General features: G+C 39.5%; 3 protein-coding genes across 4 annotated transcripts in view; 2 read left to right on the forward strand and 1 right to left on the reverse strand.

Annotated features, from left to right (window-relative positions):
• Positions 1 to 1694, forward strand: part of RXFP1 (relaxin family peptide receptor 1) — a 94828-nt gene extending 93134 nt beyond the window's left edge. The window contains exon 18 of one of the 2 annotated variants that reach the window (XM_026008063.2): positions 372 to 1694. In XM_026008063.2, coding sequence (XP_025863848.1) covers positions 372 to 673 — 302 coding nt within the window. In that variant the 3' untranslated portion in view covers positions 674 to 1694. Of the gene's footprint in view, positions 1 to 177; positions 317 to 371 lie in introns of those variants that run through there. The other variant, XM_072724924.1, reaches the window with a different exon arrangement.
• A 1840-nt stretch (positions 1695 to 3534) lies between these two features.
• On the reverse strand, positions 3535 to 7578 carry C10H4orf46 (chromosome 10 C4orf46 homolog). Its single transcript, XM_072724926.1, has 2 exons — positions 7188 to 7578; positions 3535 to 5693 (listed from the first exon to the last, which is right to left on the reverse strand). Exons 1-2 carry the CDS (start codon positions 7530 to 7532, stop codon positions 5538 to 5540), a joined length of 501 nt encoding a protein of 166 aa, XP_072581027.1. The 5' UTR covers positions 7533 to 7578; the 3' UTR covers positions 3535 to 5537.
• Positions 7579 to 7884: 306 nt separating this feature from the next.
• ETFDH (electron transfer flavoprotein dehydrogenase) overlaps positions 7885 to 15048 on the forward strand; it is a 30352-nt gene continuing 23188 nt past the window's right edge. Inside the window, exon 1 of the mRNA XM_026008064.2 lies at positions 7885 to 8108. Coding sequence (XP_025863849.1) covers positions 8075 to 8108 — 34 coding nt within the window. The 5' untranslated portion in view covers positions 7885 to 8074. The remainder of the gene's footprint in view (positions 8109 to 15048) is intronic.

Here is a 15048-nt window from a genome sequence, read left to right on the forward strand (position 1 = left end):
CAATTAAAATACTGGAAAAGGTATGATTTGAATGCTAAGCTATATTTTCCTAAAATGGCATAATATCACAATAATATATAATCACTTGGTGGAAAATGTTTCTTCTACCTAATGGAATACTTATATATTGATGTATTCAAGAAAAGCTACTTAGCAAAGAACCCTGTTTTTTTGCAGCACCAGCACTCCCCTCAAACACTGGCACCCTGGAAAGACATCCTGGAAACACATTAGACTTGGTATATAATTATGTGACATCAAAGGGAAAAAATTAAGACTCAAAAGGGGGCTGGGGGAGAAACAAGGAAAAGGGATTTCTCTATCTTGTAAACATCCATTAACACTAAAACTATTGCATTTTTCTCTTTCAGGTACCATAACCTCTTGGGTAGTGATTTTTATTCTGCCTATCAACAGTGCTTTGAACCCAATTCTGTATACTCTGACCACAAGACCATTCAAAGAAATGATCCATCAGTTTTGGTATAACTACAGACAAAGAAGATCTATTGACAGCAAAGGAAGTCAGAAAACATATGCTCCATCATTCATCTGGGTAGAAATGTGGCCACTGCAGGAGATGCCACCTGAGTTAATAAAGCCAGCTCTTTTCACAGACCCCTGTGAATTGTCACTAATTTCTCAATCAACTAGACTCAATTCCTATTCATAATGGACTCTGAAACTCATTTCTACACGGAGAATATTGTGAGATGCTTCATGATGGATTTATTAGTATGAAATGGACGCCACAAAATTAATAATTTATGATGGCTAAGATAAAGCCATTACAAGGACATGAGGTTATTCGGGTAAAATCAAAGTGACTGAGGCTCGTATAAAGGGAACTAAATTATATTGATAATGTGTATATATTAGTATGTATTTTGCATAGGAAATTAAGAGAAATCTACTTCAGAAATATTCATTCATTCTTTTACCGTGCATTTATTGAGTACCCATTCTGCACACAGCACTGCAGTAAATTCTTGGAAGTGCATAGTATAGAACCTTTTCAATTTGCAGTGTTAAATTATGTTTAGCCACAACAAAATATACAAAGACTATCTGCAGTTCTTAGTTTAAGGTAGAGCTTTGTCATGCACATCAGCAAACATAATAGTCATGGACAGTTCTAAATAAAGTTTTAAGGCTTTGGAATATTCAGTATAATGAAAAATGAGAAAATGTCTGATTATTTACGAACTAGATGTTTTAAGAATTCATCTTACCTCTCTTGAAGTCCCCATACACTTGGGAGGTAATACAAGATATTTATTACTCTGAGAAAAGATGTTCTGATATAAACTCAAAGTAGTACTTCTCTGTGCATCCTCATATTTATAGTCAATTGATTTTCCACAAAGATGCCAAGACAATCAAATGAAGAAAGAACTATCTTTTCAACAAATGATGCTGGGACAACTGGATTTTCACTTGCAAAAGATTGAATTTGGATCCTGACCTTATAGCATATACAAAATCAACTTAAAATTAATGATCAACCTAAATATAAGACATAAAACTCTTAGAAGAAAACATGGGGGTAAATCTTCAAGACCTTGGATTCAGCAATGGATCCTTAGATGTGACAACAAAAGCATAAGTAACAGAAGAGGAAAAAATTAATAAATTAGACTTCATCTAAATTAAAGTCTTTTGTGAACCAGAGAATGTTATCAAAAAAGTAAAAAGACAGGGTACCTGGCTGGATCATTTGGTGGAGCATGTGACTCTTGATCTTGGGGTTATAAAGCCAAGCCCCACCTTGGGTATAGAAATTACTTAAAAATAAAATCTTTAAAAAAAACAAAAAGACAACTACAGAATGAAATATTTGCAAATCATATATCTGAGAAAGATTTAATACCCAGAATATATAAAGAACTATTAGAACTCAACAAGATAAACAACCCAATTTAAAAAGTAGGCAAAGAACTTAAGAAGACATTTCTACAAACAAAATATACAAATGCAGGAGATGCCACCTGAGTGGCAACAAGTGCCAATAAGCACTTGAAAAGTTGCTCAACATCACTAATCATTAGAAAAATGAAAACCACAATGAGAGATTTCACTTTATACCTAATAGGCTGTAATTAAAACAAAAGGAAAAAAAAAGAGAAAATAAGTATTGACAAGGACATGGAGATTGAAAGTCTTCTGCATTGCTGGTTGGAATGTAAACTGATGCAGCTGCTATAGAGAACAGTTTGATGGTTCCTCAAAAGCTTCAGAGAATTACCATACAACCCAGCAATTTTACTCTGGGTAAACCCAAAATAATAGAAAACAGGATTCAAACCGCTACTTGTATGCAAATGCTCAGTGCGAAAGAATGGAAACAACACAAATGCCCATCGACTAATAAACAGATAAACAAAATGTAGTAGGTACAATGAAATCTTATTCAGCCACTTACAAGGATGAAGTTCTGACACATGCTACAACCGGAGTATAAATAAGCCAGACACAAAAGGACAAATACTATATGATTCTACTTACATGAAATATCTAGATATTTGTGAATTCATAGAGACAGAAAGTAAATTAGAACTTATTGGGGGCGATTGGGTTGAAAAGATGCTGCCTAAAAAGTACAGAGTATCTTCTGGGGCAAAGAAAGTTTCTCAAATTGACTGTGGTGATAGATAAACAACTCTGTTGAATATTACGCTTTAGATGGGTGAATTCTATGGTGTGTGAATTCAATCTTGATAAAACAATTAAAAGGGGAAAGAAAGAAGAGCTAAAATGCACTGATTCATGAAGTTAAGGAAGGAAAGAAAGGTCTGCATGTACGTGTTTTACTTCATAGAGGAAGTAGTTGTCATCGAGAGACGGATTGACCTTCCTTTTGCATGGTGGCCAGTTCATGAGATATTCTTCTAGGCTCTAACTGAGCTATTGGAATTCTTTGCTTTCATAATTTGAAATCTTCAAATAGGAATAAAATGTTTTCAGTTACTTTTAAAACACCAAAAATGTTTGAAATATGAAAATACTGGAATCAAAAAATTATTTATTGAGTATATAATTGTATAGATTTCTTTTCAAAGTAAATTGCCTGAACTTTAATTCTATTAAAAATATGGATTACTTTGAGTCCTTTCCATTCTTACTTGGAATAATACCAATAAATTTTCTACATGAGGAATATGGTTAGGCTTTCAACAGAAATCAGAAAATAATAGAAAGCTAAATATGTAAACATTAAAAACAAGGTCAGGCACCTGGGTGGCTCAGTCAGTTAACCATCTGCCCTCAGCTTAGGTCATGATCCCAGGATCCTGGGATGGAGCCCTACACTGGGCTCCCTGCTCAGCAGGGTATCTGCTTCTCCCTCCACCCTACTCCCCTGCTGGTGGTCGCGCGCACGCGCTCTCTCTCTCTCTCTCTCTCTCTCATGCTCATTCTCTCTTTCAAATAAAGTTTTAAAAAAATTCAAAAATTTTTTAACTGGCTGATAAGATGTAGAGTACCTTTATGACATCTCCTATGAAAGATTCAGAAAGCACTATCATGAAAAATTGGTAAGATTTCATTCAATTAAAAACCTTTATTTAAGAAAACTGCACAAATACAAAGATAAATAACTACAAAAGATAGATAACATAGGTAACAGACCATGAGTATTCAAAATACATAATATCTACAAATTGACAAGGAAAAGACAAAACATAATAGAAAAATGGACAAAGGTATGCGTAGCCTCAGAAATCACACACTACATTCTTCAAGCTCCTACTAGTTATGTAAGTCAGCACTACTCAATATGTGAGACGACACAAGGGCATGCATACCAGGAGGCCGCCCATTGTGGCTATCTGGAAGCCACCTACCACATACACAAAACAATATTTTGTAGTACTTTGAAAACATACATATGCATTAAAAATAAAAGAACACAAACTAGAATATACACTTTTAGGACCATGGTTACCTCTGGGGAGAAAAGCAGGGGGGGGGGGTGAATGGGACCAACTGACACAAAGAGGTAACAAAAGTTACAAATGTATCTAACATTACAAATATAACCTAGATCAGAAGAAAGTACAGCCAAATGCTAACATTTATTAAATCTACATGGTGGGAATAGATCCTTTAATGTTTTACTCATGTGTTTGAAACATTTCAATAAAAAGTTTTAAAATAATGAACCAAAGAAATGGAAATAAAACTCGCTTTGAACACATTTATTTCTGTACATCTTAAAAACTGCAGTTTTCATGACACAGAAAAATATTTTTCTAATATCAAAATAAGTATCTCTTTGGTATAAACATATATGTGTTATCTTTAACTTAAAAATTTAATCAAGTACTATGACCTAATATACTAAACAATAGTATTCTTTGTGCATCTATTTGTTCCTTTTCATAACCCCACTCTAGGGCCTTAGAATATAGTTCTGCACACATCTCCATATCTACAAAAGAATTACGATGCATATCAAAGATATCTAGAAGTTCTGGAGAATTAGCTGGCTTAATCACTGACACATATGACACAAACCAAAAAAAAGAAATAGAACAACATTAGATATGAGACAAGTAGAACATTGTCATTAAAGTCAAATAATATGAAACCAATCACATCATTTAAATTTGATCCATTAAAACAGTGTCTTTAGAATTATTATATTTAGAATTATGCGCAAAATTCAAAAAGGGTACAGAGCCATAATTTTGATAAGGCACTTTAAAAAGAACATACAACATCACAAAGCATTTAACCTGAGAAATAAACAGAGAAAAAAATATATATATACATACTTTCTAGACAGCTTTCATTTTCTGAAATAAAAACTTTTTTAAAAAGCATCATGAAGGATGAAGGATAAAAAACATTTACCATATATTTTTAAAAGTTGTCATCAGTTAAATATCAAATCCCCGTTAAAAAAAAAAAAAAAAAAATTTCCTTCAAGTCCGTGAGGTTCTGATTCAAATATTTTTTTGAAAAACAATTACAATTTTCACGCTAAAAACAGGAAGAAAAAAACAGCTTTTAATTGTACTGTCAACTCATTTATTCAACAAACATTTACTGGTTGTGGTGTGACACTACCCTTGTTCTAGGTGCTGGGGATAAAGACAGACACAATCATTAGTTCCAGGGAACTTGGCCTAGTGGAGCTGGGCCAACACTAGTAGCCTTAAAGTTATTTCCTTTGGTCCATAAAATGAAGCTCAACTTCAAACTCGGGCATTTTCAGCATCTTCTTGGAAATCAAATAGAATGCTCTACCTGTTTTTTTACTGGTAACACTGTGGCATTATTAAGCTTATCTACTGATGAAATAACTTTCATAAAAGATTCTATGAAAGTTTAGAGAACAGAAAGTATTTAAAGATAGATATTGGCCAGCATCAAAAATAGCATCGGTATTCTGCTTTCACAAAAGTGAAGAAAACAAAACAAAACAAAACAAAAAAAACTGCATTCTGAATACACAGACTGCTGGAGACAACCTTATACTTATGGTACACATGCAAACATCATAAATGAGCAAGTATGAATTATCACACAGCCAATCAGTTGTCAGGCTTCAAAGAATCATAGCCTTCTTTCAAGAGGTCCCGCCAGGTTTTAAGGAAGCGTGCATTTTCTGTACATTTGAAGGCAAGCTCTTCCACTTGAGCTGATACTGCAGATGTGGCTTCAAGAAGTTTGGTTAATGAAAATGCTGCCTGAAATTTAATGAAAACAAAAAAAAATAAGAGTCAAACAATATAAAACACCAGCTCTTTCCAGAAACCTAAGAAATTCTTTAATATGACGTAAGCTTTGAGGAATATGTCTGCTGGAAGGACATCCACTATGTACCAGACATAACAAGTCAGTACCTTTTTTTTTTTTTTAATTGAAAATACACTAGGGGCACCTGGTTGGCTCAGTCCTAGAGCAAGCGACGACTCTTGATCTCAGTGTTGTGAGTTTAACCCGACATTGGGTGTAGAGATTATTTAAAAAAAAAAAAAAAATCTTTAAAAGAAAGAAAATAGGGATCCCCGGGTGGTTCAGCGGTTTAGCGCCGCCTTCAGTCCAGGGCCTGATCCTGGAGACCTGGGATCGAGTCCCACGTCGGGCTCCCTGCATGGAGCCTGCTTCTCCCTCTGCCTGTGTCTCTGCCTCTCTTTCTCTCTCTCTCTCTCCTCTCTATGTATTCCCATGAATAAGTAAATAAAATCTTTAAAAGAAAGAAAATACATCAGACTCTCATTAAGATTAAAAAAAAGAGGACTTGGATCCCTAGACACTAAGCTCCAGAAGCCTCTGAAGGGCTTCCTTCATCATAAACAACTGCCTGGCAGGTAACAGGAGTAGCGTCCCACTAACTTAACCTGTGAACACTACTTACACCATGAAAATGCGTAGACCAAAGAACAGAAAGATACTCCGAACGGACAAATAACATCAACAAAACCAAAACAAACAAGAGCAGCAAACACAAAATATCCAACTCTCGGTGCAATTCACTTCTTATTCAGATGTTTTTCCTTCACCTATTAATCTAACATAACACTGCTCCTAGATAACGTATCAGCGGTCCATGCTCCGTATTCTCTTGATAACCAGTCCCGTTCAGCGAAAACTGAAGCTGTGTCAGCACTTTGATCATCTTGAAAACAAAACAAGACGGAAACGCAAACGCTTGCTCAGCGAGGAGCGACGCTCCACCTGCACTGCACTGCACGGGGGTCGAACCTGCAGCACACGGTTCTCCGGAGGACTGCACCCCCCCCCCCCCCAGTGGGTGTGCGAGGGGGTGTGACCGCGGCATTAGGAGATGCGACGGACACCGTGGGGCTCGGGCCCAGCCGTCAAGGAAACCCATCTGGGCCACAGGCGCCCTAAGGGAGCCCTAAAACGGGGTGCAGCACGCCCGAGGCCCGCGGCCCGGGCACCCGGCAGGCGGCCACCCAGCGCGGCGGGGTCTTGCGATAAGGACATCCACTATGTACCAGAGGCCCTCCCCTCCCCTCCCCGGCCGCCTGCTCGCGGCCACCCCCCTCCCCTCCCCTCCCTCCCTCCCCCGCCGCCTGCTCGCGGCCCTCCCCAGCCCCCTCCCCTCCCCTCCCTCCCTCCCCCGCCGCCGGCTCGCGGCCCTCCCCAGCCCCCTCCCCTCCCCTCCCCCCCTCCCGCGGCCGCCGCGAGCGCCGGGACCGGCCGCCCACACTCACGTCTCCGATCTGCAGCTCCACCTCCTCCAGCGGGTCCGCCGACCGGCCGCGGCCGCTGCTCGGAGCCGGCCAGCCCGACCTCCCCGGAACGCCGGGGGAAGAGGCTGACGAGGCGTCCGAAGACGAGGGGGAGGAGGGGGGCGGCGGGGGCGGCGAAGAGACCCGCGCCTCCTCGGGGGCCGCCATCGAGCGGGGCTGGGGCCGCGGGTCGGAGCCCGGCGGCCCGACCCACACCCACCGCCGTTCAAACCGCTCGCGCCCAGCGCCCGGAAGCCCCGCCTCTCCCGCCCGAAGCCCCGCCCGGTCTCCGCGGGGCTCTCTACCCAGGCCCCGGACGCCGGTCATTTTTCCGGACGCCCAATCAAAGGTCAGTTCGTTCCCCTTGGGGCAGTTCATCGCTCCTGCGCAAACTCCAGTGAGGCTGCGAAGGCGCCTGGGTTAGAGGACTACAACTCCCAGAATGCTGTGGGCGTCGCTCCGCCACCCCTCCCCCCGCACACGCACAAACACTACTTTTGATGCGCACCCAGATACCGCGGGATCTGTGAGTCCCTCACACCCGCTCTCCCGCGGCCTCGCCACGCCTTGCTGAGGCGCGAACGGAGAACCAATCCTCAGCCTGACGCCGGGGCCTGCTGGGACTTGGAGTTCTTTTCCCTTGCCCGCCTCGGCACCTGACCCGGAAGTCCCTGCCGGCCGTGAGCGTCACGCGCGGCGCCGGCGCAGAGCGACAAGGAGGCGGGGCCGTGGGGAAGCCGAAGCCGCGGGCAGCGCGGGGAGGCGGAGTGCCGCCGAGGTGTCGGTGTTTCCCGGCGAGTGATGGCGCCCCCCGCGGCCTAGAGGTCGAGGCCCGCGGCGAGCCGCAGGCGGACCTGGGACCCGTGAAGATGTCGGTGCCGCTGGCCAAGCTGCCCTGCGCGGGTGAGAGGGGGCGCGGGGCGCGGGGCGCGGAACGGGCAGGGCCGCCCCAGCTGGAACTAGGGCAGAGGTCGTGCTGCGGGCACCTCGCGGGCACTCGGGGGCACCGCGCTCCCTCCCCTGGAGGGAGGGGCTGGGAGGACCCGACAACTGGGCCGGAGGTCACGCGCGGGGGGGAACCTTCCCGACCCTCTTGGGACCCTTACCCGGAGCTCGGGTCGGGTCCCGCCTTTGGTCTTCGCGGCCCTCCTCCCTCCTAGTCCGTTCTTGGGAACGTGGAGTCTGAAAATTAATTAATTAATTAATTAATTAATTAAATGAATAAACAAACCTAAGTAAATAAATCTTAATAAATAAATAAAACTAAATAAATAAAACGAAATAGATAAATAAAAACTAAATAAATAAATAATTTAAAAACTTAATAAATAATAAATAAATCTATCTATGTTGACGTCTGACCTGCAGCCCTCCTCCCTCCTAGTCCATTCTTAAGAACTTAGAGTCTGAAAAAGATAGATAAAACGAAAGAAAAAAGAATAAAAATGAACTTGAAGTCTGACCTGCGGCCCTCCTCCCTCCTAGTCCATGCTTAAGAACTTGAAGTCTGAAAATAATAAGAAAGAAAGAAAGAACAGAACTTGAAGTCTGACCTGTCACATCGTGATTAACACAATATGCGCTGCCCAGGTCTCCAGACTGTATCTGGGGCCAGGAGCTTGTGTGGGTTTTTTGGGCCAGGAGTTTTTAATCCGTTGTGTCTAAAATTAACTTTAGAGGCTGAGGATGTTTTATGGCTGCTCCTGGAACCATCACAGTGACTTTGTGAGAACACCCTGTTACCTTCCCTTTCTCCTGAGTAAAAAAGAATAATTATGATGCAGTTGGAATGCTCTTTGTTTTGTTGTACCTAAAAACAAACAAACAAACAAAAAAAGCTTAAACATTCAGAAAGATTTCACTATGGCGGGGGGTGGGGGGGAAAGTCTTGAATTTTGTCACATTTGGCTTAGTTTTTTAGCGTTGGTTTCTTGAAGTTAACTTTTGGTCATAGAATACACCAGTATACATAACTGCAAATTCAAGGCTGTTCTCGTTAGGTACATTTTATGAAGGTGGAAATTGTGGATTTGGCCACCAGATGTTAAATTAGGATTTTGTTTAAAGTTCCTGATACTCGTTCGTGTAAATACCCCACTAAATGTGTAGATCTGCCTTATGGTTTTGTGAAATATCAAAGGAGTGAGGTGCTATCTGGCCTCCTGCCTAATTCACCTGAAATTATTCTTTGGCCGATGGTTAACTACAGTCCACCAAAATTAGCATTTCCATTCTCCTTGGATACTTAAATCCTTGCCATTTTCATAGCTCAGTGTCAACACTACTGGCAACAAAGAGATGGACACAAATGTTTTGGCAGTGTGACTTTGATACCATGACGCTCTGAGTTCAATGGACTTTTTGACCTTAGCTCTCTACCCAAACTCAGCCGAGGTGCCTAACTGTTTAACTGTCTAAAGTGGGATATCAGATTTGTTTTCAGAAAGGAACTAAAGGTCGTGACCAAGATTTTTTTTTTTAAGATTTTATTTATTCATTCATGAGAGACAGAGAGGCAGAGACACAGGCAGAGGGAGAAGCAGGCTCCACGCAGGGAGCCCGACATGGGACTGGATCCCAGGACTCCAGGATCATGACCTAGGCCAAAGGCACATGCTAAACCGCTGAGCCTCCCAGGGATCCCCGTGACCAAGATTTCTAATTTTTATCTCCTAGGCGAAATCTAAACTGCCCAGGTCCAGATATTCTCTAGAAAATAAGTAGCTGTATAAGCAATAGAATTAGTTTTATCTGATATCAAATCATCAGTTTTCAGCAGCAAATGGTAACTTCTATATACTAAACTAGGATTCATCGTAAGACAAAGATTTTTAATATCTTCTAATAATAAAACAAATGATTATTATTTTCTTTTAAGATTTTATTTATTTATTCATGAGAGAGAGAGAGGCAGAGGAAGATGTGGGACTCGATCCCGGGACCCCGGGGTCACGCCCTTAGCCGAAGGCAAACGCTAGGGATCCCCCCCTAGTTACAGTTTTCACTGTAATCTAAGAACCTGCAAATCTCTAGTGTAATTTCAAAAAACTAACATGGATTATACAGCAATAATAATGCCTTGTTTTTAACTCATAATGTCTCTTATAATGAATAATGTATTTGCAATGTATCTGCAAATAAACGAATACCTAAACATGGATCATAACAAATCGTAAAGATCAACAAAGACTTTCCCATGTATTTGAAATATATAATAAAATTTACATTTTAATGGCCATACTGAACAGTTAACAATTTAAAATTATAATATCACTCCCTATCCTTCATGCCCTTATGAGAATTGTGGGGCAGCTACAACTCCATTTACAGTAGACACATGGGAATTCAGACAATAGCACCCAACTTCTCAATCCTTCCAACATCAGTCAAGCTTTGAGACTACTATTGAATTTGAAATGATCTGTGAAATAATGAAAACTAAGCTGTGATGAAAACAAGATTTTTTTTTTTCTTTTTTCTGATTAAATGGAAAGGTAACAGCCTGGCATAGGCTAGTTCTTCTTTAGTACCCAACTGCAGAATTAACATATTTTTATGTTTTACTCTTTACAAAAAAATACTTTTTTTAAAGTAAAAACTGGCATCAGAAATCAATAATTAAAGATGAATATAGAAAGAGATTGAGAGTGAACTCTAAAGACTTTTAAGCAGTAAAAAACCCTGTTTTTGATAAGTTTAAAGTGGCAAGGAAACTAATTTTCTCTATGTGCAAAGGCATACTAAAAATTATAGTATTGGGAATAATATTTTAATTGTTAGGTAACCTTTCACATATCCTAAACCTTGAAAAATGTACATGGGATACATAAATATAGGAGAATTCAGTTCTAGAGTTCAAATACAGCATTGTCATCATTCAAAAGAATATTTATTAAATAATCATTTGGGGACACCTGGGGGCTCAGTGGTTGAGTGCCTGCCTTCAGCCCAGGGCGTGACCCTGGAGTCCTGGGATTGAGTCCCACATTGGGCCCCCTGCGTGGAGCCTGCTTCTCCCTCTGCCTGCGTCTCTGCCTCTCTCTCTGTGTCTCCCATGAATAAATAAATAAAATCTTAAAAAAAAAAAAGATAACTAACTAGGAAGATATCTATATAGTTATCAAATATGTATTAGCCACTTGTTTTGTGTAAGTTATACTAGATCTTATACCAAAATATGGACAAAGTTGACCATAGACTTTAGAACTGGTGGGATGAGAATTCAAATACTTGCTGAAGGTTTCATTGCAGTTAATGAATTCAAACACAAGGTAGACAGACTCCAAAACCTATGCACTTAACCTCTGCCTTTTTCCATGTTGCCTTTTTCTATTTATTTACCTTGTTTTTAGTTAATAAAGTTAATTTTTTGGCAGTTTTAGGTTTGAAGAAAAGTTGAGCAGAAAACAATTGCCATATGACTTTCCCCCATTCCCTATTAACATCTGACATTAGTGTGGTACATTTGTTGCAGTTGGTGAGCCAGTTTTGATACATCATTATTCAAGTCCCTAGTCTATATTAGAGTTCACTCTTTATATTGTACATTGTATGTGCATTTGACAGATGTGTAATGACATGTATCCATCATAAATTGCATTATCACAAAGAATAGTTTGCCCCCCAAATCCCCTGTGTTGCACATATTCATCCCTTCTTCACTCTTCCTGAACGCATGGCAACCACTTATCCTTTTTTTCTTTTTAAGATGTTACTCATGCTCTAGAGAAGGAGCAGGGGGAGGGGCAGAGGGAGGAGATTTCCCACTGAGCAGGAAGCCCAAGTGGGGCTCATACCCAGGACTCCTGAATCATGACCTGAGCTGAAGGCAGACACTTAACTAGCTGAGCCACCCAGATGCCCCAACCACTGATCTTTTTAATCCCTATAATTTTACCTTTTCCAGAATGTCATACAGTTGAAATCATGCAGTATGTAGATTGGCATTTTCAGATTGGCTTCTTTCAATTTGCATTTAAGTTCCCTCCGTGTTTTTTCACGTGTTTATGTCTAGTAGTTCATTTCTTTTTAGCAGTAGGTAATATTCCACTGTATGGTTGCACCCCACCATATCTGTTTATCCATTCATCTATTGAAGGACATCTTCCAAGTTTTGACAATTATGAATAAAACTGCTATACACATTCATGTTAAGGGATTTTTTTTTTAACCTGGACATTTTCTTTCTTTTATTGGGATAAGAACTCTTAACATGAGATAAACCCTCTTGACAAATTTTTAAGTACATTATTGTTAACTATACGTACAGTGTTGAACATTAGATCTCTAGAGCTTATTCATCTTGCTTGACTGCAGGTTTTAAATGTGAAGGGATACAACTGCTGGATCATTTGTTGAGTGTATTTAGCTTTGTAAGAAATGCCAAACTATCTTCCAAAGTGACTGTACCATTTTGCAGTACCACCAGCAATGAATGAGAGTTGCTGTTGCTCCACATCCTTGTTTTCTCCTAATCTTCTTTGTGTGTGATTATAAATGTTCTTTTTCAATAACAGTTTTATTGAGATCTGTCACATACTATACAATCATGTCATCTAAAATATACAACTCAATGGTTTTTAGTATAAGCACACAGTTGTGCAATCATTACCACAGTCTATTTGAACACATGTCCATCACCCGAAAAAGAAACTTTACACTCCTTAGCAGTCACTCTTCAACCTCTCCAGCCCTAGGGCAACTACTAATCTATTTTCTGTCTCTGCAAATTAGTCAGTTTGGGATAGTTTATACACATGGAATTATATGTGGTCTTTCATAGTTAGCTTCTTTCACTTAGCATAGTGTTTATCAGCAGCAAAAAGGAGTTCAGTAGTGATACATGTTCGTTGCTGAATAATATTCCATTTTATGAATATATCACTTTTTATTTATCCATTCACAGACATTTGGATTTTTTTCTATACTTTGGCTGTTATGAATAATCTGTCTATGAAGATTCATGCAGGTTTTTGTGCTTTTTCATTTATCTTAGGTATATACCTAAGAGAGAGTTATGTGGAAACCCCAAACTTAAATGTTTTGAGGAATTGGTAGACTGTTTTCCAAAGTGTCTGCACCATTTTACATTCCTACCAGCTGTGTATGAGGGTTCGAGTTTTTCCACATCCTCATCAACACTTGTTACTATCCCTCTTACTGCTTATAATCATCCTAGGGGATACAAAATATTATCGCGGTTTTTGATTTGTATTTCCCTGACAGTTAATGATGTTGAGCATCTTTTTATGTCCCTATTGGCCACTTGTATATCTCCATTAGAGAAAAGGGCTATACAAATTCTTTGTTTTTTAACCAGGTTGTCTTTTTATTATTAGAAATGAGTATATTATATATACTTAATGCAAGTCCTTTATCAGGTAGAGGATTTGCAAATATTTTCTCCCATTCAGTAGGTGATCTTTTCACTTTCTTCATGGCATCCCTTGAAGACAAAAGGTTTTTGTTTTGTTGAAGTGCAGTTTCTTTTCTCTTTTGTTGGCTTGCGTTTTTGGTGTCATAGCAAAGAAACCATTGCTTAATCCAGGGTCACAAAGATTTATACCAATGTTTTTTTTTAAAAAATTATACCATTTGCTCTTACATTTGGGTCTTTGGAGCTTTTTGAGTTAACTTTTGTATCACTATAATCTTTATTTTTTCACTTTTTATTTTGAAATAGTTTTATATTTACAGAAGTGTGTTGCAAAGATAACACAGAGTTCCCATATGCCATTTGCTCAGCTTAACTCCTTACATAACCATAGTACCATTATCAAAACCAAGAAATTTACATTGATGCAGTACTATTAACTAAACTACTGACTTTATTTGAATTTCCTTATTCTGGTGCAGGATCTAATCTGGGACACCACATTGTTTTTAGTTGTCATATCTTGATAGTCTACTTCAATGTGACAGTTCCTCTGTCTTTTCTCGTCTCTCATGATCTTGATACTTTCAATATATACTGGCCAGTCATTTTGCAGAATGTCCCTCAATCTAAATTTGTCTAATGATTTCTTATGTTTAGACTGAGGTTATAGATTTTGGGGAAGTATGCCACAGGGTAGTAAAAGAACTCTTATTTCAGGGAGTGTGTGATACCAACATGTCTTATTGCCAATAGTGTTAAACTTGATCATTTGGTTAAAGGGTTTGCTATATTTCTCTACTGTAAAATTAATATTTTTCCTATTCATACTCTACTTATTAGAAGCTAGTCATTAATTGCAGTCCACACTCAAAAAAGTGTAGAAACAAATCTGTAGCAGTATCAACATCATCTTTTATGCTTTGACTTTTTCTGCTAAAATCATAGACCAAATGGAATTCATTTTGATAAAGAAAAGTATACTTTTTTCCAAATGACTTTTTCCCTATCTTTGACCATTTAATGAGTAACCATTTCCTCTCCCTGATTAGAAATGGCATCTTTATCATACACCAAATCCTTAATGTGTATTCTATTTCTGAACTCTATTCCTTTCCTTTCTTTTGATTATTCCATCTCTTCTCCTATAACAGACTTAACAGACTTCTAATTATTATAGCTCTCTATGTAAGTTTTTATATGTTAGGGCTGTTCCCAAGGGAGGATTGTCTGTGTGTCTGTGTGTGTGTGTGTGTGTGTATAATGGGAAAGAGTATTAAGGAGAAGAGTACCAGAGAAGGGAGACAGAAATTAAAGATACAGGTGAAAGGGAAGGCTTCAGATGAAGGGATGTCCCTACGAAAACGTGAGGGAATAAGCCTCATCACCCAGGTGGAAGGATTAATGTAAGTGAAGAGAAAAGACATCTGTTATAACCTGAGAGAATGAACAAAGAGTGGATACAAATAC

This window comes from Vulpes vulpes, chromosome 10 (assembly GCF_048418805.1).
Source record: "Vulpes vulpes isolate BD-2025 chromosome 10, VulVul3, whole genome shotgun sequence".
NCBI classification, from domain to species: Eukaryota; Metazoa; Chordata; class Mammalia; order Carnivora; family Canidae; genus Vulpes; species Vulpes vulpes.